General features: G+C 40.6%; 1 protein-coding gene across 3 annotated transcripts in view; it reads left to right on the top strand.

The window, feature by feature from the left end:
• The window catches only part of DYNC1I1 (dynein cytoplasmic 1 intermediate chain 1), a 221,096-nt gene that overhangs the window by 2,160 nt on the left and 193,378 nt on the right, over positions 1-25,558 (top strand). For 2 of the 3 annotated variants that reach the window (XM_072154362.1, XM_072154361.1), the window contains exons 2-5: positions 7,055-7,291; positions 11,359-11,475; positions 12,241-12,355; positions 13,632-13,722. In XM_072154362.1, the coding sequence (XP_072010463.1) occupies positions 7,064-7,291; positions 11,359-11,475; positions 12,241-12,355; positions 13,632-13,722 (551 nt within the window). In that variant the 5' untranslated portion in view covers positions 7,055-7,063. Of the gene's footprint in view, positions 1-7,054; positions 7,292-11,358; positions 11,476-12,240; positions 12,356-13,631; positions 13,723-20,328; positions 20,353-25,558 lie in introns of all 3 variants that reach the window. The other variant, XM_072154360.1, reaches the window with a different exon arrangement.

The raw sequence follows: 25,558 nt of genomic DNA, 5'->3' as shown, positions 1-25,558 counted from the left end.
TTTATCATATATCAATATAATTATCTTGCTATAAAAAATGATCTATTTTGTAAATAACAGATATCAGATAGATACAAATGATCTAATATTTTATCTGTGTAACTATCTCACGTGTAATGCATCTTTTCTCCTGTGGGGGAGCTGCAGGGAAACTGCGCACTTACTGCCAGGTTGCCCCCCATATTACTGGTGACCAGTGGGGTCCCAACAGGGGGGGCACTTTGTGATCAGTCTATTATTACCCAGATACTTGTCTAATAAATAGGAATTATCCGAAGCTGAGAATCCCTGAAATAAGGGATTCTTTATGGGAACTCTTTATGCAGATTGTTACATTGTTGTCAGTTTACACATCCTTGTATTTCTTTCCCTAAAAAGTGTCAATTTATAGTTTAGATATAATCTCTATTGGTAGTAAAGTAACTTTGTTATATGTGACATGGATTGTCTCATGATTTATGCCATGGCTGAGATTTGAACCCAGAACCTCCACACTCCACCTGCAATGGAGATAGAGAGCCTCTATCCACTAGGCTAGCTGAATTGTCACATGATACATATTCTTCTGAGCTCATGTCTCCTGGAAGCCTCTGCTGGTTCAGGGTCTGCTCTGAGTCTGCTGGTTCAGGGTCTGCTCTGCGTCTGATGGTTCAGGGTCCTTATGGAGACTGCCAATTAAGGCCACCATGTAGGCGTGTAGAGTCTTATAGCCATGGATGCTCCACTAGGGGGATTCTGGGAAAATATGCAAAGTTTTCCAGGATGGGATAAGGAAAGCCACGCCTCTTTCAGCTACCTTGTAAGGCAGCTCCCTTGACATCAAGCATGACCTACAAGAGGCCTTAATTGGAAATCTCTCTGTAAGGAGAACTCTTACTTCCCAACCGTAGCCACCCAGCCAAACCTGTTCCCTACGCTGTACTGACGAGACCCAACCAGGTCGAAACAGCGCTGTCTAGATTTGAGAGTCTGTTCCTTCTGGAATACATATACTGGTTTGGTTTTAATAACGTATCATGTCATAAGGCCTCTTGTAGGTCGTGCTTGATGTCAAGGGAGCTGCCTTACAAGGAGCTAAAAGAGGCGTGGCTTTCCTTATACCATCCGGGAAAACTTTGCATATTTTCTCTGATGGTTCAGCTCTATTTGTGGGACCCCTGTATTCTCTTATTAGGACAGCTACCCAGTGATTAGGATTACCTCCCAAGGTTGGCAGAGTACTGGGAAGGTATTACATGAATGAAGGTAGGTGCCATTCGGTGCCATGTTGTGCCTGGTACTGAGATGGATGTTGCATGGAGTACCTGGCACCTTATGGCAAAACATAGTGATGGGCTCTGCAGAGGGGCATATTGGGGGTGATGATTTGGCTGGCACTGTATGTGGTAACACTATGGATAATGACACAATGTGGCTGGCGATGAATGGGGAACGCTGTGGCCGGTGCTATATGGGGCACATTGTGGTTGGCACTGTTTGGGAAGACGCTGAGGTTGGTGTTATATGACGGGTACATTGGGGCTGATACTGTATGACAGAAACAATAAGGCCGGTGTTATATGAAGGACATCTTGTAGCTGACACTCTATGGGAAACACTGAGGGTGGTGTTATATAAAGGGCATCTTGTCGTTGGCACATTATGGGGATACACTGATTCACTGGTGTTATATGAAGGACATCTTGTAGTTGGCGCTCTATGGAGATACACTGAGGGTGATGCTATACGAAGGGCATCTTGTAGGTGGCGCTCTATGGGGATACACTGAGGGTGGTGTTATATGAAGGGCATCTTGTAGCTGGCGCTCTATGGGAATACACTGAGGGTGGTGCTATATGAAGGGCATCTTGTAGCTTTCACTCTATGGGGATACACTGAGGGTGGTGCTATATGAAGGGCATCTTGTAGCTGGCGCTCTATGGGAATACACTGAGGGTGGTGCTATATGAAGGGCATCTTGTAGCTGGCACTCTATGGGGATACACTGAGGGTGACGCTATACGAAGGGCATCTTGTAGGTGGCGCTCTATGGGGTATCACTGAGGGTGGTGTTATATGAAGGGCATCTTGTAGCTGGCACTCTATGGGGATACACTAGGGGTGGTGCTATATGAAGGGCATCTTGTAGTTGGCACTCTATGGGGAACACTGGGGGTGGTGCTATATGAAGGGCATCTTGTAGTTGGCACTCTATGGGGATACACTGAGGGTGGTGCTATATGAAGGGCATCTTGTAGCTGGCACTCTATGGGGATACACTGGGGGTGGTGCTATATGAAGGGCATCTTGTAGGTGGCGCTCTATGGGGTATCACTGAGGGTGGTGTTATATGAAGGGCATCTTGTAGCTGGCACTCTATGGGGATACACTGGGGGTGGTGCTATATGAAGGGCATCTTGTAGCTGGCACTCTATGGGGATACACTGGGGGTGGTGCTATATGAAGGGCATCTTGTAGTTGGCACTCTATGGGGATACACTAGGGGTGGTGCTATATGAAGGGCATCTTGTAGTTGGCACTCTATGGGGAACACTGGGGGTGGTGCTATATGAAGGGCATCTTGTAGTTGGCACTCTATGGGGATACACTGAGGGTGGTGCTATATGAAGGGCATCTTGTAGCTGGCACTCTATGGGGATACACTGGGGGTGGTGCTATATGAAGGGCATCTTGTAGGTGGCGCTCTATGGGGTATCACTGAGGGTGGTGTTATATGAAGGGCATCTTGTAGCTGGCACTCTATGGGGATACACTGGGGGTGGTGCTATATGAAGGGCATCTTGTAGTTGGCACTCTATGGGGATACACTGGGGGTGGTGCTATATGAAGGGCATCTTGTAGTTGCCACTCTATGGGAAAACACTAATTGTGATACAAAGAAGAAGCGGCACTCACCGATCTCGTGAAAAATGTCTTCTTTATTCACAACAAGTGGTACACAGGGAGGCACGCAGTGCCGCAAAGCCGACGGGCCGTTTCGTGCCCCTCGGCGCTTTCTCAAGGCAGTGACTGCGCATGCGCGCGTTTCCACCAGTTATAAAGTGAAAGGCGGGCACGCGTCGTCATAGTGAATACAAACAAAACAATCTTAAGAAGTAAATACTGTAAATAACATCAAAATTGCTCCTCAGGTCCCTGCAATATAACAGTATGGATGGGATGTAGGTACTGAGACTAATACATCTATCTTTTTCCATAAAAGAGTGGCGCTTGCCAAGGCAGGTATAGGAGGGGAGGATCGAGGAAGGGAGGATCAAAGAAAGAAGGGGGGGAGAAAAATGGGAAAAGAAAGAAAAAAAGGAGAAAGGAGAAAGAAAAAGGGAAAGAAAAAGGAAAGAGGAGGAGAGGAGGGAGAAAGAAAAGGGAAAAGGATAAGGAAAGGGAAACAATATAGGAGGCAAATACAGTATCGTACTAATGGATAAAATATGGGCGTGTGATGCACACATACCTATCATATTAAAATCACATAATGGGAAGACATATTGAAAACTTACTATATGCGGTTGAAATTAAGGAAACGTCATCACATGATAATTTTACAAGAACACTTTAAGTTCATTGCGGTCGTTCAGACCGGAGGGTCCCATGGCCCCAAATCTCATAATGCATCTACTTTCTCGTCGCAAGAGATGGAGGGAGCGATCACCTCCTTCTGGGCTATGTTCTATCCTTTCTATGCCAGCAAATTTTAGTACATCCGCATCTCCATTGTGTTGTACCCTAACGTGTTCGATGAGGCGGGGACAGCCGACCCCAGTGGTAATTGACGTCTTGTGCTCCCTGAATCGGGTAAAGAGGCTCCTGACAGTTTTACCAATATAGTATCATAGACAACGAAAGTGGACCTACATGTTATGAAACTACTAACCGACTGGGTGAATCCTCCAAAGGTGACATATTTCGATTGGCTGTTAAAGTGGCAATACCGGCATGACCCGCACTTGTAGTTCCCCATGGGGGTCCCCTTAAGGAGCCAGTTCTCTAATTGTGATGGTATTTGGGGACACATTGGGGCTGGCACAGATTACACCTGGGGGTCACAGCAGGACCCTTCTAACCAGCAGAGATCCCCCTTTACTGCGAATATGTGACCTGATCTGATTATAACCTGTAATTATTAGAAACCAGAATAATTAGAAAACATCATAGAAACTCCATGAATTCCGGTGGAATCGGTGACAGTTCCGGAAGGTTTCCATGTAGTTATGTCGGCCATCGCTCTTCATCATATCTCTGCAAAACAGACGCAGAAAAGATTAATGAGGATAAATCTACCGGGGAAGATTATCAGAGAGCGGGCTCAGTCCGGGATTCATTTATGCAAAGTTCCTGCCGCACTGGGAGAGATCAGTGTCAAACAGGAGTCGATACTTTACAAATCTGGAGACCTGGGATCTTGTATGTCCCAGTTTTCTAACAACGGGGCTAAACTCGCATGTAGAAAATTTACCGAGTTTTTACAGGTTTTTATTACGGGGAACAGCTCTCCCTGTATGTGTATACTGTATATCCTGAGTGTCTATTGCAATGTTCTCTTGCAATCAGTTGATTGGCACCGATCTGACTATAGCAACAAATTTTTTGTGTAGTGGCCACTACAGGAAGAATATGGCATTACACTCCAGCCATTATTTTTGATGGGTTACCATCAGATTTTGGGCAGACCCAAGCCCCTAGAAGCCTTCTGGGTCATTAGCATAATTTTAAAAGTTGATTTTGGAAAGAAGGAGGCCATGGATAACAAATATAAGAAGATACCACAGTCCCGGTGCCTGGATCTATGAGTAATGTCCCTGGTTTATCAGGATGGATTCTGAGGGTAGATTTCCTTGATGTATAAATGTGACAGAAAGCTCTAATGTGGCACATATCGGGTACGGCGGGTAAGAGGGGTTGGATAGATACAGCATAACCCCAGTCTTCCTATCATCATACTGACAGACCAAATGTTATTGTGGGTTCCTCTGGGTCATGGCCCACACTCTCTCTGATAATGGTGTATAATTACAGCTTGTTATCCTGCTAATTGCTCTTATTAGTAAGCTGTAGGATAACACGGCTCCTCCCCGCTGTCATGAAAGCCATATACGGAGATGCCGCAACTCTCACAGTCAGCGGTGCAGGATCCGGCTAAGGGCATTGTGTAATGTTTCACAAAGAATGGGGGATGTCAGAGTCACTTCACTTTAATTGGTAGATTTTGCATTGTTCGTATCCCCAGAAAAAGTTCTCCCTGATCCTGTGAAGAATATGTCTACTAGAGACAGAGAGAAACATCATTGTGAGTTGTTACACTCTTGAGGACATACAAATTGGAGGGCTGTCACTAGCAATGAAGTGTCAAGAGAAATGTAACATAATCCAATACTGCCCCCTATGTACAAGAATATAACTACTATAATACTGCCCCCTATGTACAAGAATATAACTACTATAATACTGTCCCCTATGTACAAGAATATAACTACTGTAATACTGTCCCCTATGTACAAGAATATAACTACTATAATACTGCCCCCTATGTACAGGAATATAACTACTATAATACTGCCCCCTATGTACAAGAATATAACTACTATAATACTGCCCCCTATGTACAAGAATATAACTACTATAATACTGCCCCCTATGTACAAGAATATAACTACTATAATACTGCTCCCTATGTACAGGAATATAACTACTATAATACTGACCCCTATGTACAGGAATATAACTACTATAATACTGCCCCCTATGTACAGGAATATAACTACTATAATACTGCCCCCTATGTACAGGAATATAACTACTATCATACTGACCCCTATGTACAGGAATATAACTACTATAATACTGCCCCCTATGTACAAGAATATAACTACTATAATACTGCCCCCTATATACAAGAATATAACTACTATAATACTGCCCCCTATGTATAGGAATATAACTACTATAATACTGTCCCCTATATACAAGAATATAACTACTATAATACTGCCCCCTATGTACAAGAATATAACTACTATAATACTGCCCCTATGTACAAGAATATAACTACTATAATACTGCCCCCTATGTACAAGAATATAACTACTATAATACTGCCCCCTATGTACAAGAATATAACTACTATAATACTGCTCCTATGTACAAGAATATAACTACAATAATACTGCCCCCTATGTACAAGAATATAACTACTATAATACTGCCCCCTATGTACAGGAATATAACTACTATAATACTGCCCCCTATGTACAAGAATATAACTACTATAATACTGCCTCCTATGTACAAGAATATAACTATTATAATACTGCCCCCTATGTACAAGAATATAACTACTATAATACTGCCTCCTATGTACAAGAATATAACTACTATAATACTGCCCCCTATGTACAGGAATATAACTACTATAATACTGCTCCTATGTACAAGAATATAACTACTATAATACTGCCCCCTATGTACAGGAATATAACTACTATAATACTGCTCCTATGTACAAGAATATAACTACTATAATACTGCCCCCTATGTACAAGAATATAACTACTATAATACTGCCCCCTATGTACAAGAATATAACTACTATAATACTGCTCCCTATGTACAAGAATATAACTACTATAATACTGCCCCCTATGTACAGGAGTATAACTACTATAATACTGCCCCCTATGTACAAGAATATAACTACTATAATACTGCCCCCTATGTACAAGAATATAACTACTATAATACTGCCCCCTATGTACAAGAATATAACTATTATAATACTGCCCCCTATGTACAAGAATATAACTACTATAATACTGCCCCCTATGTACAAGAATATAACTACTATAATACTGCCCCCTATGTACAGGAATATAACTACTATAATACTGCCCCCTATGTACAGGAATATAACTCTTATAATACTGCCCCCTATGTACAAGAATATAACTACTATAATACTGCCCCCTATGTACAAGAATATAACTACTATAATTATGTGTACCATTTTTTATTTTGCACCATTGATTGATTTTCTAGTATTGTTTTCTGGGTGATAATTCAGGTTTTTGTGATGCCCCCAAAAAGAAGAGTTTCCAAAGAGAAGAAAGATCTGAAGAAGCCAGAGAACACATCGGCTGCAGGGAGCAGCAGCCAGGATAAGGCAGTGAGGACACAGGAGAAGCTTGTTAGGACTGTCCCAGCCAAAGTTCCTGGGCGACGTATTAAGGAGAGCGCTGCTGATCCGGCCCCACTTACACAGAGCAGCAGCGTGGAGCAAGCTCTGCCTGACAGAGTCCCGGTAAGTTATTAGATATCATGTGGAATGTCCCTTTAAGGAAGTAAACAATATACATTGGTTTAATCTTCCTGTTCAGAATACCAGGATAAGGGGATAACCAGGAACTTATAAAGTGCTAATATGATAGCAGGGACCTACATAGGCGGACCTCTTATGTCAGAGTCCCAGCGCCGGGAAGTGATTGGACCAGAACTCTGAAATCCAGACGAGGCAGAACAGCAAGGGACTGGTGTGAGTGGAGGGTTGTCCTCACATTGCATTTCTTGTAGCTCTATGCACTGACCTGTACTACAGCTCCTCCCTGATGCTCTGAGTGAAAGATGTGTGACAGGGTACTGGTTGAATATTTCAAAGATCATAGGAAAGGAAGGGTTTTAGAGTAGTTCAATGGTGAGAACTCAAAGTACAGCAGTGCAAGGACACGCTCAAAGTCCAGCGACAATTACGGAATATAAATCCATTTTCACAGTTCTGCTGCTTTTCACAACATACACAGAGATATAATTGCTCATCTGTCCAGGGATAATACCTAACATTGGCTGCAAAGAGAAAGAGCACAGCAGTGTGAGGACACACAACTAGTACACTCGGAGAAGCTATAATTCTGGAATATAAATCATACATTGATCACAGTCCTGCTGCTACTAACCTGGTGATACATCCCTTTTAATAATGCAGATGCAATCAGACACAGACCCCCTTGGCAGTGTATGGTAACATATTTTTCGGACTATAATGAGCACAGGATTATATGGCGCACCATCAATAAATGCCTGCTAAAACGTCTAGGTTCATATATAAGTCGCACCGGATTATAAGGCGCACCTGATAATATGTATGAATGACCAGCAGGTGGCAGACCTGTGCACAGTACAAGGCAGCTGTTGTCTGCAAGTACGGTTCATATATAAGGCGCACCGGATTATAAGGCGCACCTGATTATAAGGATGAGTAACCAGCAGGTGGCAGACCTGTGCACAGTTCAAGGCAGCTGTTGTCTGTAAGTACGGTTCATATATAAGGCGCACCGGATTATAAGGCGCACCTGATTATAAGGATGAATGACCAGCAGGTGGCAGACCTGTGCACAGTTCAAGGCAGCTGTTGTCTGTAAGTACGATTCATATATAAGGCGCACCTGATAATATGTATGAATGACCAGCAGGTGGCAGACCTGTGCACAGTACAAGGCAGCTGTTGTCTATAAGTACGGTTCATATATAAGGCGCACCTGATTATAAGGATGAATGACCAGCAGGTGGCAGACCTGTGCACAGTACAAGGCAGCTGTTGTCTGTAAGTACGGTTCATATATAAGGCGCACCGGATTATAAGGTGCACCTGATTATAAGGATGAATGACCAGCAGGTGGCAGACCTGTGCACAGTACAAGGCAGCTGTTGTCTGTAAGTACGGTTCATATATAAGGCGCACTGGACTATAAAGCGCACTGGATTATAAGGATGAATGACCAGCAGGAGGCAGACCTGTGCACAGTACAAGGCAGCTGTTGTCTGTAAGTACGGTTCATATATAAGGCGCACTGGACTATAAGGCGCACCGGATTATAAGAATGAATGACCAGCAGGGGGCAGACCTGTGCACAGTACAAGGCAGCTGTTGTCTGTAAGTATGGTTCATATATAAGGCGCACTGGAATATAAGGCGCACCTTTTATTTCTGAGAAAATCATAGGATTTTTTGTGCTCCTTATAGTCCGAAAAATATGGTAAAAGATCAGATTATTTTGGGGGATATTTGTTTCTTATGTAGATGTTTGTGTTATTTTGCATTTCATTTTCTCCTTTAGACATGAGATCCCCCCAATCTGATGACAGGATCTTCCCTCCTCCTAATTATTTATTCTCTTTGGTCTCAGATTCCCAATCCGGGAGAAGTTTCCCGACGTAGAATGGTGACAGCAATTACTGTCATAGTGATGATGTACCATGTACAGTAGATAAAAGCAAAGGGAAGAACAACTGGAGACACACAAACTGCCTCATTCTGTCTGTATAATATACAGGGCCGGTTAAAGGGGAAGTAATACAGATAATAGGACAGAAAAGTATCTTTAGAAGAGAAAGGGTTAAGCTCCTGACCCTAGAGATCAGGTAGAGGTCAGGTAGAGGCCGGGGAGCTGCATACAGTCACCTATATTGGTGCGCCGTATATCAGAGCCTACTTAAAATTTATATATATTTGTATACTCACACATGCAAGTTACAATCACACATTTATACACTCACGTACAAACATATAGAGCATATACACCCACCATACACCGTATACATACAGTGCCATATACAAATGTACAGCATATATACACACATACAGTATATACACACACCACACAATATATACACATCACAGATGCAGCATATATATGGCACATATATAATATACATATACTATACAATGTGCAGCATACTATGTGTATAATGGTGCACATCCTCCACTCTTTAGTGTGTCAGGTCAGATGAATGGGCCCCCGGACACTGCAGGCCCCATAGCAGCTGCTATGGCTGCTACCCCTGTAGTTACGCCCCTGCGGTATATGGTGTTATTAGCTTTATTTAGGCCTTTAGCAATATTTTACACTTGTCATTTTTTATTATATACCTGATCTGTAATGGTATTGAGACGACTCTGTGATAATGAGATGATTATGGTGACTCTGTGATAATGAGATGACTATGGTGACTCTTTAATAATGTGATGACTCTGGTGACTCTGTGATAATGAGATGACTCTGGTGACTCTATAATAATGTGATAACTCTGGTGACTCTGTGATAATGTGATGACTCTGGTGACTCTTTAATAATGTGATAACTCTGGCAACTCTGTGATAATGTGATGACTCTAGTGACTCTTTAATAATGTGATGACTCTGGTGACTCTGTGATAATGAGATGACTCTGGTGACTCTTTAATAATGTGATGACTCTGGTGACTCTGTGATAATGTGATGACTCTGGTGACTCTTTAATAATGTGATAACTCTGGCAACTCTGTGATAATGTGATGACTCTGGTGACTCTTTAATAATGTGATGACTCTGGTGACTCTGTGATTATGAGATGACTATGGTGACTCTGTGATAATGAGATGCCTATGGTGACTCTATGGTAATGAGATGACTCTGGTGACTCTATAGTAATAAGATGACTATGGTGACTCCGTGATAATGAGATGACTCTAGTCACTCTGTGATATTGAGATGCCTATGGTGACTCTATGGTAATGAGATGACTCTGGTGACTCTATAGTAATGAGATGACTATGGTGACTTCGTGATAATGAGATGACTCTAGTGACTCTGTGATAATTAGATCCCTATGGTGACTTTATGGTAATGAGATGACACTGGTGACTCTGTGATAATGAGATGACACTGGTGACTCTGTGATAATGAGATGACTCTGGCCTCTATGACAATGAGATGGCTCTGTTTTCTATGATTTCTGTTTTCTATGGCGACTCTGACCTCTAATGATAGCGAGATGACTCTGGCCTCTAATTATAATAAGAGTATTTTGGATCTAAAAAGACTCTGATGGTCTTGGCTTCTATTGATGATGGGATGACTCATTTAGGAATTCTAGATGTCTCACAAACTTTCTGTGGTCAGTTTTCTAGGTATTGTTACCCTAATCAACTCTAGTATGGCTGGCCTGTACAGTAAGAGTTACTCCATTACTACTTTAGTATGTGGAGTCACCGCTTGCACCACCTGTCTTCCCGATCTGTCATTCCCACCTGCAATTAGTTAGTGAGAGGTACTGGGCATGTGCGACCACCAGCACTGGACCTATAAGATGGACATTGTAAGAGAAATTCAAAAGGACACCAGGGGGCGCAGTTACCGGTGTCTACCATTATCTGGTGTCAATACAGCTATGTAACTGTAGAAACTAACTTAGGTAGATTTTTTATTCTTGAAAATCCTGAAAATCCCAGCAAATTTAGAACTGTTGGCAATCATTCTACAGGTCATCTATAAATATTTTAGAGGAAAGGAAAAATACAAAGACAAATGATACATGAAGGATCTTGTCTTGACAGGAATCTATAATGTCTGATAAAAGTGACCTGAAGGCGGAGCTAGAGAGGAAGAAGCAGCGTTTAGCCCAAATACGAGAAGAGAAGAAGCGCAAAGAGGAGGAGAGGAAGAAGAAAGAGGTAAGTCATGACACTGGGATCTCAGGAGGCTTTCCTATCCGGCTCATTTAAAGGACACCTACCACCAGTATGAAGGATTGTAAACCCAGCACACTGACATACTGGTGTGCGCCCCCTCTGGCAGGACCTGCTCTTCTTTAAGCTATTTATGCCCCTGTTTTTAAGAAAAAAAGCTTCACAATTATGCAAATGAGCCTGAGGGGCTCCAGTCCCTAATAACACCTATGGAGCCCAGAGATCATCAGGCTCATTTCCATAATTTTGAAAGCCTTTTTTTTGTAAAACCCAGGCATGAGAATCTAAAAGAAGAGCAGATCCTGGCAGAGGGGGCGCACACCAGTATGTCGGTGTGCTTGGTTTACAATACATCATCCTGGTGGTAGATGTCTTTTAAGGTGTTCGTACAATGGATGATACCTATACAACTGCTATGGCCGACTGGAAAGAGAAAGGACCATTTGAGGTCTAATCTAATGAAATATGGGACAGTTGGGACTTATTCAATCACAAAGCAGAGGGAACAGGTCTGTAAGTGATTGTGTGATTTTCGCAAGACAGAACCTTCCACTAACCCATTCCTCCTTTTTATCTGTCTGGTGTATAAAGATAGCACACCTCCCCCCCCCCCCACACACACACAATTTAAGGGCTCGGTCTATAATTTTAGGGGCGGAGCATTTGATTGAAAATCCATAATTTACAAATTTTGAATTCTAAATCTTTATACCTGCAGCATTTCTGACAATTAGTTCTTCTTCTTTAAAGGCTGAACAGCAACAAAAAACAGAACCCATTCATGTAGACACGGACCTGGACCGGAAGAGACGCGAGACAGAAGCTTTACTGCAGAGCATTGGGATCTCTCCGGAGCCGCCTTTAGGTATTCACAACTTCACAACTTTCTAGACATTTACACCATAAAGGGGGTAAGTCGGGGTTGTATGAAGGTTGGGTTAATGGCAATGGAATAAGTGAGGAAATTCTGGAGGATGGTGGAGGTGGTGTTGGGGTGGGGTTTGTGTTGGGGTGGGGTTTGTGTTGGGGTGGGGTTTGTGTTGGGGTGTGGTTTGTGTTGGTGTTGGGGTGGGGCTTGTGTTGAGGTTGGGGTGGGGCTTGTGTTGAGGTTGGGGTGTGGTTTGTGTTGGGGTGCGGTTTGTGTTGCTGTTGGGGCGGGGTTTGTGTTGGGTTGGTGTTGTGGTAGGGTTTATGTCTGGGTGGTGTTGGGTTGGTGTTGTGTTGGTGTTGTGGTGGGGTTTATGTCTGGGTGGTGTTGGGTTGGTGTTGTGTTGGTGTTGTGGTGGGGTTTATGTCTGGGTGGTGTTGGGTTGGTGTTGTGTTGGTGTTGTGGTGGGGTTTGGATTGCTGTTGGGGTGGGATCTGGGGTGGTGTTGGGGCATTGCCTAGGTTGCTATTGGGTTGGGGCTTGGGGTGCTGTTGGGGCGGGGTTTGGGATGGTGTTGGGGAAGTGTAGGGATGGTGTTGGGGCGTTGCTTGGGTTGCAGTTGGGGTGGGGCTTGGGTTGGTGTTGGGGAAGTGTTTGGGATGCTGTTGGGGCGTTGCCTGGGTTGTTGTTGGGGTGGGGCTTGGGTTGGTTTTGGGGAAGTGTTTGGGATGGTGTTGGGGCGTTGCCTGGGTTGCTGTTGGGGTGGGGCTTGGGTTGGTGTTGGGGAAGTGTTTGGGATGGTGTTGGGGCGTTGCCTGGGTTGCTGTTGGGGTGGGGCTTGGGGTGGTGTTTGGACAGGGTTTGGGTTGCTGTTGGGGTGGGTTTGGGATGGTGTTGGGGTGGTGTTGGGGCAGGGGTTGGGTTGCTGTTGGGGTGGTGTTGGGGCTCGGGATGGTGTTGGGGTGGGGCTTGGGGTGGTGTTGTGGCGGGGCTTGGGTTGCTGTTGGGGGTGGGGCTTGGGGTGCTGTTGGGGTGGGGTTTCGGGGGGATTTACATTTTGGAGGTAATCACAATATTATGTGGCAGTAGAGGGTAGTGGTTTATGTGCATTTCCCAGTGTAGCGCTCAATTTGTGGCATCACAATCTTTACTCTATAACTTACCCTAATGTAGGCAAAACTTTCTATTTTATTATTAAAACCCATTGAACTCTGATTCTTCTGCTTTATTGTAATAATAACCTGATTTATACATTTTTTTTTCCCCATTTCAGTCCCAACCCCAATGTCACCCTCATCGAAATCATTGAGCACCCCAAGCGAGGCCGGCAGTCAGGACTCAGTGGATGGCACAATAATGGGGCGGTAAGTTGTCTGTCCTACCCCCCTGCATGTGACTGTAGGTATGTCATGTATACGCTGCACAGCACGACTGTCACACCCCACACATCACAATCACATCCGTCACCTCTATGTCACATAACCTGCTCATGCTTGTGGTTCACATTGATCAATAGATTTCAGTGTTAATCCGGGTCCTTCTATGATTAAATATCTGGGTTCTCTTCTGGGTGCTTCCATAAATATCTGTTTTTGATCACTCCAAACAAAATCCTGGCCTAATAATTTTTTTTTACAATCCATCTATTATTATTTATCTGGATCCATCTATTATTATTTATCTGGATCCATCTATTATTATTTATCTGGATCCATCTATTATTATTTATCTGGATCCATCTATTATTATTTACCTGGATCCTTCTATTATTATTTATCTGGATCTATCTGTTATCATTTATCTGGATCCTTTTATTATTATTTACCTGGATCCTTCTATTATTATTTATCTGGATCTATCTGTTATCATTTATCTGGATCCTTTTATTATTATTTATCTGGATCCATCTATTATGATTTATCTGGATACATCTATTATCATTTATCTGGATCCATCTATTATTATTTATCTGGATCCTTCTATTATCATTTATCTGGATCCATCTATTATTATTTATCTGGATCCATCTATTATTATTTATCTGGATCCATCTATTATTATTTATCTGGATCCATCTATTATTATTTATCTGGATCCTTCTATTATTAGTTATCTGGATCCTTCCATTATTATTTATCTGGATCTATCTGTTATCATTTATCTGGATCCTTTTATTATTATTTATCTGGATCCATCTATTATGATTTATCTGGATACTTCTATTATTATTTATCTGGATCCTTCTATTATTATTTATCTGGATCTATCTGTTATCATTTATATGGATCCTTCTATTATTATTTATCTGGATCCATCTATTATTATTTATCTGGATCCTTCTATTATTATTTATCTGGATCCATCTATTATCATTTATCTGGATCCTTCTATTATTATTTATCTGGATCCTTCTATTATTATTTATCTGGATCCTTCTATAATTATTTATCTGGATCCTTCTATTATCATTCATCTGGATCCTTCTATTATCATTTATCTGGATCCTGTTATTATTATTTATCTGGATCCTTCTATTATTATTTATCTGGATCCATCTATTATCATTTATCTGGATCCTGTTATTATTATTTATCTGGATCCTTCTATAATTATTTATCTGGATCCTTCTATTATTATTTATCTGGATCCTTCTATTATTATTTATCTGGATCCTTCTATTATTATTTATCTGGATCCTTCTATTATTATTTATCTGGATCCTTCTATTATTATTTATCTGGATCCTTCTATTATTATTTATCTGGATCCTTCTATTATTATTTATCTTGATCCTTCTATTATCATTTATCTGGATCCTTCTATTATTATTTATCTGGATCCTTCTATTATTATTTATCCGGATCCTTCTATTATTATTTATCTGGTTCTTTCTATTATTATTTATCTTGATCCTTATATTATTATTTATCTGGATCCTGTTATTATTATTTATCTGGATCCTGTTATTATTATTTATCTGGATCCTGTTATTATTATTTATCTGGATCCTTCTATTATTATTTATCTGGATCCTGTTATTATTATTTATCTGGATCCTTCTATAATTATTTATCTGGATCCTGTTATTATTATTTATCTGGATCCTGTTATTATTATTTATCTGGATCCTTCTATTATCATTCATCTGGATCCTTCCAGAATTATTTAGCTTGGTCCTTCCATAACCGTTTATCTGGGTCTGCCAATTATTTATCTATAATCTCCTATAATATGTATCTGGATCCTTCCATAAATATTTATCTGGTTAATTCCATGATTATTTTAAAGGTCCTACACAATTATTTATCTGGCTCCTTTCTTATTTATTTATTTAGATCCTTTATCTAGGTTTTTCACAATTACGGTATTTATCTTAGTTCTTCCATGGTCATTTATCTTGGTCCTTTCTTTATGATTTATCTGGGTCCTTCCATAATAATGTATCTAGCTTCCAGGGGCAGATAACACCACCATGGGCCCTGGGCTGTAGGAATATTATGGCCCCTACAAGTCTGGACTCACTTCCTACATCTGGTACTAGAATCAGCTTCTTGGGGAATGGAGGATGTGTCCCTTCTGCTGCTTTCAATCTGTGGTTTCAGGACCTTTGGAGGACCTTGAAAGGTCCTGAAATGGCTCTTGTGTACATGTGTATTTAGAGCAGAGACAGATGTACGAGAACTTCATGGTTGAAGGTCCTTCTCATTATAAACTTTGGGTGGCCATAGGCCCCCTAGAAGGCTTGGGCCCCAGACTATCCCCAAACTGCCTACATTATAATCCACTACTGCTAGGTTCTTTCATAATTAATGATCAGAGACCTTTCATAAGTATTTTTCTAAATTCTTCTATAATATGCATCTTGGTTCATCTATAATTACTTATCTGGGACCTTCCTTCACTTACGTGGATATAGACAATGCTCTGTGAGCTGGACACATAGCAGAAGATGCACAGAGCTCTCTGTTTGCTACAATGTATCAATGTGGAGTTGGGGCTGTGGAGCTCACAGAGCATTGTCTGCACTGGATATAATTGCCTCTACTTCTCAGCTGAGAGCAGGACTAGTTCTGTACAGGATTGCTACAATGTATCAGTGTGGAATCCAGGCTGTGGAGCTCACAGAGCATTATCTACACTGGATATAATTGCCTCCACTTCTCAGCTGAGTGCAGGACTAGTTCTGTACAGGATTGCTACAATGTATCAATGTGGAGTTGGGGCTGTGGAGCTCACAGAGCATTGTCTAGACTGGATACGATTGTCTCTCAGCTGAGAGCAGGACTCGCTGTGAGTCACTATCTTTGAATGTAACTATAAGTCTTCAGCAAGTGGAGATTAAAATGCTGAGAATTTAGATCATAAAACATATAAGAAAGTTGTAGAACATTTTATACAGTTATCAAAAATTAAGTAGAATCTGTAGTCAGGTGTGACCATTCAGACTGCAGCCAGTGTTATGTAATGTCCCTGGTGACATGTGTAATCATACCGCTGTGTATGTTGTTAGTAGAAGCAGGACTGTGATATATGGAAATATGGATTGTACTGGGTTGTGTTCTCACACTGCTGTGCTCTGCTCTCTCTGCAGCCAGTGTTAGGTACTGGGGCAGATTTACTTACCCGGTACATTCGCGATCCAGCGGCGCGTTCTCTGCGGTGGATTCGGGTCTTCCGGCGATTCACTAAGGCAGTTCCTCTGACGTCCACCAGATGTCGCTGCTGCGCTGAAGAGCATCGGAATGCACTGATCTTCACCAAGCTGGACCAAGTGAAGGCGAGTACCGCGACACTTTTTTTTTTAAATGCGGCGGTTTTTCTGAATCCGTCGGGTTTTCGCTCGACGATTTCCGTCGCGTGCATGCCGGCGCCGATGCGCCAAAATCCGATCGCGTGCACCAAAATCCCGGGGCAATACAGGGAAAATCGGCGCAAATCGGAAATATTCGGGTAACACGTCGGGAAAACACGAATCAGGCCCTTAGTAAATGACCCCCACTGTCTCTGAAGAGATGTGTAATCGTAACTTTGTTGTGGATAGTTAGTAGCAGTGGGACTCACACTGCTGTGCTCTGTGCTCTCTCCAACTAGTGTTATGTATTGTCCCTTTGTGTATGTTGTTAGTAGCAGCAGGACTGTGATATATGGATTTACATTCCAGGATTGTAACTTTTCCACGTGTACTGGGGTGTGCCCTTACACTGCTGTGCTCTGTTCTCTCTGCAGCCAGAGTTAGGTACTGTCTATGGAGAGATGTGTAATCAGATTTCTGTATATGTTGTTAGTAGAAGCAGGATTGTGAAATATGGATTTATTTCCCAGGATTGCTGTGTGCCCTCTGCAGTCAGTATTAGGTATTGTCCCTGGAGATTACGCTCTTCCCTGACTAATACTAATAGGTGCATCAGTCACTGATGAGAACACAGAGCACAGCAGGGTGAGGACTTACCCCCAGTCCACTTGAAGCAGCTACAATCCAGGAATATAAATAAATGTTTCACAGTCCTGCTGCTAATAACAACATTCACAAAGGTCTGATTACACATCCCTCCAGGGACAATACCTAACACTGGATGCAGAGGGCTCAGAGTAAAGCAGTGTAAGGACACAACCCCAATGCATTTGGAGAAGCTACAATCCCGGAATATAAATTCATATATCACAGTCCTGCTGCTAATAACAACACACACAAAGGTCTTGTCACACATCTCTCCAGGGCTGTATTTCAAATTCGACTCCGTGTCTCAGAAATCTCCCCCAGCTCTGTCACAGGGGGCGGTGCAGCAGATTTGTTTGTGCGCTGTGTAATAGAGCGGTATTATTACTGTTATTATGGCTGTTTATGAAATTACTGCGCTCATAAAATCTTGACATCAACAAGGCAGGAGCGGGCGTCATCATCCTGCGGGGAGACAATGCGGCACATGATGAGGCCACATTATTGTACAATGGAGGCAGATTACAGCAGACAAAGCCTCCATTCACTCACATATAGCAGTGGATGATCCACTGCTCAGCCAGAGGGGAGGGTCTGGTGCAATGTGCACAATCCTCAGTCATCGGAGTGTCTGATGTCTACTTGTATGATACCGGGCAAACAGCTTTTATCAAACAAGGCTGCCGGATTATCCAATAATCTGGATTATTGGTCCACCTAAAAAATCTGGAAATTTAGTTTTAGAGTTGAAGGGAAACTGTGTTTTTTGACCATGCAGACTGCAGCCAGTGTTAAGTATTGTCCCTGGAGAAATGTGTAATCAGATCTTTGTGTATATTGTCAGTAGCAGCAGGACTGTGATACAATATGGATTTATATTCCGGGATCGTATTGGATATGTATCCTCACACTGCTGCGCTCTGTGCTCTCTGCAGCCAATGTTCTGCATTGTCCCTGGAGAGATGTGTAATCAGACCTTTGTGTATCTTGTTAGTAGCAGCAGGACTGTGATATGATATGGACTTATATTCCAGGATCGTACTGGATGTTTATCCTCACACTGCTGTGCTCTCTGCAGCCAGTGTTCTGCATTGTCCCTGGAGAGATGTGTAATCAGACCTTTGTTTTTGTTGTTAGTAGCAGCAGGACTGTGATATGATATGGATTTATATTCCAGGATCGTACTGGATGTGTATCCTCACACTGCTGTGATATCTACAGCCAGTGTTCTGCATTGTCCCTGGAGAGATGTGTAATCAGACCTTTGTGTATGTTGTTAGTAGCAGCAGAACTGTGATGTGATATGGATTTATATTCCAGGATCATAATGGATGTGTATCCTCATACTGCTGTGCTTTATGCTCTCTGCAGCCAATTTTCTGCATTGTCCCTGGAGATATGTGTAATCAGACCTTTGTGTATCTTGTTAGTAGCAGCAGGACTGTGATATGATATGGATTTATATTCCAGGATCGTACTGGATGTGTATCCTCACACTGCTGTGATATCTACAGCCAGTGTTCTGCATTGTCCCTGTAGAGATGTGTAATCAGACCTTTGTGTATGTTGTTAGTAGCAGCAGGACTGTTTATATTCCAGAAGCATACTGGATGTGTACATACTGCTGGTCACCAACATACCGTGCTCAAATAATACCACCATACAGTGCCTTAAAATTACTACACTTCTGTGCTCATATAATACTACAATACAAAGCTTGAATAATATTGTACTGCACTGCTATAAAATATCACTCCCGGACAGTGCTGAAATAACATTGTGCTCAAATATTACTATTATCCAGTGCACACATAATTCCGGTATTCAGTGCCTAAATATTACCACAATACAGTGCTCAGACAATTCTGCATACAGTCCTCTAAATATTACAATACAAATCTTGAATAATACACTGCCATATAGTGCTCAGATAATCATACTGTATAGTTTATACTTCTCACCACATACTGTCATACAGCGCTTCAATAATAATATCAACAGGACTAGAATAATGCCACCATACAGTGGTGAAATAATACCGACATACAGAGCTCAGATAATCATATTATACAGTTTATACTTCTCACTATGCTGTCATACAGTGCTTACATAATATCAACATAGAGGACTCAGATAATACCTACATACAGTGCTGAAATAATACCGACATACAGAGCTCAAATAATACTGCCATAATGCCCATAAATAATACACACATGCAGGGCTCAGATAATACTGCCATACAGTGATTAGATAAGTAACAGCATTCAGAACTGCGGATATTATTGATCAGATATTGAACGGATAATACCGCAATACGACACAATATAAAAGGCTCATGTAATTCCGCCACAAGGTACTTATATAATAGCGACATACACTGAGCTCCTCCACATGTGGATATAATACTGGATGTGAAGCCACGTGTCAGGAAGATTTGTGGTAGTCAGAAGCCCCCCCCATTATCCTATAATATATGTATCAATTCCTGTAACATTATGGATAAAAAAGATGTTTTATTTCCTATTCCCAGGAATATTCAGAGCGGACTCTTGGGGTAAGAAAGTGTCCGTGTGTCGTGTGATGATTGAAGAGCAAAGCTTTATTTAACATGAATGACAAACCATGTGATAGGGCGGATCACAGAATACCGCATAAGCTGTCAAGGATCCATCTAACAGGGATTTGTATGCAGCTTTGTGTGTGACTAGAGCAAAATTCCGAAAAGCAAAGCTGCAGAAGTTGTATATTTCTTATGTGTTTATTTACATCCTATAAAGGGTCTGCCCAATCAGGACAACCTCTGTCTGTTAGATTGGTTATGAGGTTCACTATGAAACCCATAAAAATCTCCCAAATTCTCCAGGTCTGTGTTCTCACACTGCTGTGCTCTGTGCAGTCACTTTTGGTAATCAGCCCTGAATTTCTGTGTAATAATACCAATGCATATGTTATTAGTGGCAGCAGGATTGTGATATATAGATTTATATTCTAGGATTGTAGCTTCTTTAAGTGCACTGGGGGGGTGTCCTCACACTGCTGTGCTCTGTGCAGTCACTGTTAGTAATCAGCCCTAAATTTCTGTGTAATAATACCAATGTATATTTTTTTAGTGGCAGCAGGACTGTGAAATATAGATTTATATTATAGGATTGTAGCTTCTTTAAATGCACTGGGGGTGTGTCCTCACCCTGCTGTGCTCTGTGCTCTCTGCAGCCAATGTTAGGTGTTGTCCCAGGAGAGATGAGTAATGCTGCAAGTAGGAGCAGGGCTGTGAAATATGGATTTATATTCCAGGACCGTAGCTTCTCCAAGTGCACTAGGAGTGTCATTTCACACTGCTGTGCTCTGTGCCTTCAGATATCCCTGGATATCTGTGTAATCGTACCTTGTGTATGTTGTAAGAAGCAGCAGGACTGTGTCTCACACTGCTGTGCTCTGTGCTCTCTGCATTGGGCTGCTTCTTACTGCTTGGAGTGACTCCTAGTAAGTAATCAACCAGATTCAACCTAAGCAAGAAACAGCCATAACCTCTGGAAAATCAGACTCCATCAAATGACTTTAGAGAAGGTTTCTCCAGATTCCAGTATTTGTACTAAGTAATTCATAACATTTTCTATGAGCAAAGATGTAATTTTTAAAAAGTGGCGCCCACCGCTCTATGTTCTGTCATTATATTTATTTTCTATGTACCTGCTGCAGCCCTCACCTTACCACGTGCATGTGCTGCATGACATAATATTTTATTATATAGGGCTGTATTATATGTAGAATTCAATGGTTCCTAAAAATAACGATCTAACAACTTGACAATTAGTATTCATAAAGTATGAGGCTATGTTCACATGTATAGTATAACTACTAAAATACTGCCCTCTATATACAAGAATATAACTACTAAAATACTGCCCCCTATATACAAGAATATAACTACTATAATACTGCCCCCTATGTACAGGAATATAACTACTATAATACTGCCCCCTATGTACAAGAATATAACTACTATAATACTTCCCCCTATGTACAGGAATATAACTACTATAATACTGCCCTCTATGTACAGGAATATAACTACTATAATACTGCCTCCTATGTACAAGAATATAACTACTATAATACTGCCCCCTATGTACAAGAATATAACTACTATAATACTGCCCCCTATGTACAAGAATATAACTACTATAATACTGCCCCCTATGTACAGGAATATAACTACTATAATACTGCCCCCTATGTACAAGAATATAACTACTATAATACTGCCCCCTATGTACAAGAATATAACTACTAAAATACTGCCCTCTATATACAAGAATATAACTACTAAAATACTGCCCCCTATATACAAGAATATAACTACTATAATACTGCCCCCTATGTACAGGAATATAACTACTATAATACTGCCCCCTATGTACAAGAATATAACTACTATAATACTTCCCCCTATGTACAGGAATATAACTACTATAATACTGCCCTCTATGTACAGGAATATAACTACTATAATACTGCCTCCTATGTACAAGAATATAACTACTATAATACTGCCCCCTATGTACAAGAATATAACTACTATAATACTGCCCCCTATGTACAAGAATATAACTACTATAATACTGCCCCCTATGTACAGGAATATAACTACTATAATACTGCCCCCTATGTACAAGAATATAACTACTATAATACTGCCCCCTATGTACAAGAATATAACTACTATAATACTGCCCCCTATGTACAAGAATATAACTACTATAATACTGCCCCCTATGTACAAGAATATAACTACTATAATACTTCTCCCTATGTACAAGACTATAACTACTATAATACTGCCCCCTATGTACAAGAATATAACTACTATAATACTGCACCCTATGTACAAGAATATAACTACTATAATACTGCCCCCTATGTACAAGAATATAACTACTATAATACTGCTCCATATGTACAGGAATATAACTACTATAATACTGCCCCCTATGTACAAGAATATAACTACTATAATACTGCCCCCTATGTACAAGACTATAACTACTATAATACTGCCCCCTATGTACAAGAATATAACTACTATAATACTGCCCCCTATGTACAAGAATATAACTACTATAATACTGCCCCCTATGTACAGGAATATAACTACTATAATACTGCCCCCTATGTACAAGAATACAACTACTATAATACTGCCCCCTATGTACAGGAATATAACTACTATAATACTGCCCCCTATGCACAAGAACATAACTACTATAATACTGCCAGCTATGTACAAGTATATAACTACTATAATACTGCCCCCTATGTACAGGAATATAACTACTATAATACTGCCCCCTATGTACAAGAATATAACTACTATAATACTGCCCCCTATGTACAAGAATATAACTACTATAATACTGCCCCCTATGTACAAGAATATAACTACTATAATACTGCCCCCTATGTACAAGAATATAACTATTATAATACTGCCCCCTATGTACAAGAATATAACTACTATAATACTGCCCCTATGTACAAGAATATAACTACTATAATACTGCCCCCTATGTACAGGAATATAACTACTATAATACTGCCCCCTATGTACAAGAATATAACTACTATAATACTGCCCCCTATGTACAGGAATATAACTACTATAATACTGCCCCTATGTACAAGAATATAACTACTATAATACTGCCCCCCTATGTACAAGAATATAACTACTATAATACTGCCCCCCTATGTACAAGAATATAACTACTATAATACTGCCCCCTATGTACAGGAATATAACTACTATAATACTGCCCCCTATGTACAAGAATATAACTACTATAATACTGCCCCCTATGTACAAGAATATAACTACTATAATACTGCCCCTATGTACAAGAATATAACTACTATAATACTGCCCCCTATGTACAAGAATATAACTACTATAATACTGCCCCCTATGTACAAGAATATAACTACTATAATACTGCCCCCTATGTACAAGAATATAACTACTATAATACTGCCCCCTATGTACAGGAATATAACTACTATAATACTGCCCCCTATGTACAGGAATATAACTACTATAATACTGCCCCCTTTGTACAGGAATATAACTACTATAATACTGCCCCTATGTACAGGAATATAACTACTATAATACTGCCCCCTATGTACAAGAATATAACTACTATAATACTGCCCCCTATGTACAAGAATATAACTAATATAATACTGCCCCTAGGTACAAGAATATAACTACTATAATACTGCCCCCTATGTACAAGAATATAACTACTATAATACTGCCCCCTATGTACAAGAATATAACTACTATAATACTGTCCCCTATGTACAAGAATATAACTACTATACTACTGCCCCCTATGTACAAGAATATAACTACTATAATACTGCCCCCTATGTACAAGAATATAACTACTATAATACTGCCTCCTATGTACAGGAATATAACTACTGTAATACTGCCCTCTATGTACAAGAATATAACTACTATAATACTGCCTCCTATGTACAAGAATATAACTACTATAATACTGCCCCCTATGTACAAGAATATAACTACTATAATACTGTCCCCTATGTACAAGAATATAACTACCATCATACTGCTCCCTATGTACAAGAATATAACTACTATAATACTGCCCCCTATGTACAAGAATATAACTACTATAATACTGCCCCCTATGTACAGGAACATAACTACTATAATACTGCCCCCTATGTACAAGAATATAACTACTATAATACTGCCCCCTATGTTCAAGAATATAACTACTATAATACTGCCCCCTATGTACAGGAATATAACTACTATAATACTGCCCCCTATGTACAAGAATATAACTACTATAATACTGCCCCCTATGTACAAGAATATAACTACTATAATACTGCCCCCTATGTACAAGAATATAACTACTATAATACTGCCCCCTATGTACAGGAATATAACTACTATAATACTGCCCCCTATGTACAGGAATATAACTACTATAATACTGCCCCCTTTGTACAGGAATATAACTACTATAATACTGCCCCTATGTACAGGAATATAACTACTATAATACTGCCCCCTATGTACAAGAATATAACTACTATAATACTGCCCCCTATGTACAAGAATATAACTAATATAATACTGCCCCTAGGTACAAGAATATAACTACTATAATACTGCCCCCTATGTACAAGAATATAACTACTATAATACTGCCCCCTATGTACAAGAATATAACTACTATAATACTGTCCCCTATGTACAAGAATATAACTACTATACTACTGCCCCCTATGTACAAGAATATAACTACTATAATACTGCCCCCTATGTACAAGAATATAACTACTATAATACTGCCTCCTATGTACAGGAATATAACTACTGTAATACTGCCCTCTATGTACAAGAATATAACTACTATAATACTGCCTCCTATGTACAAGAATATAACTACTATAATACTGCCCCCTATGTACAAGAATATAACTACTATAATACTGTCCCCTATGTACAAGAATATAACTACCATCATACTGCTCCCTATGTACAAGAATATAACTACTATAATACTGCCCCCTATGTACAAGAATATAACTACTATAATACTGCCCCCTATGTACAGGAACATAACTACTATAATACTGCCCCCTATGTACAAGAATATAACTACTATAATACTGCCCCCTATGTTCAAGAATATAACTACTATAATACTGCCCCCTAT

The sequence above is a fragment of the Engystomops pustulosus genome, chromosome 5, assembly GCF_040894005.1.
Source record: "Engystomops pustulosus chromosome 5, aEngPut4.maternal, whole genome shotgun sequence".
Lineage (NCBI taxonomy): Eukaryota > Metazoa > Chordata > Amphibia > Anura > Leptodactylidae > Engystomops > Engystomops pustulosus.
Note: the sequence above shows the minus strand (reverse complement) of the source record. Positions and strands in the feature narration are given on the sequence as shown.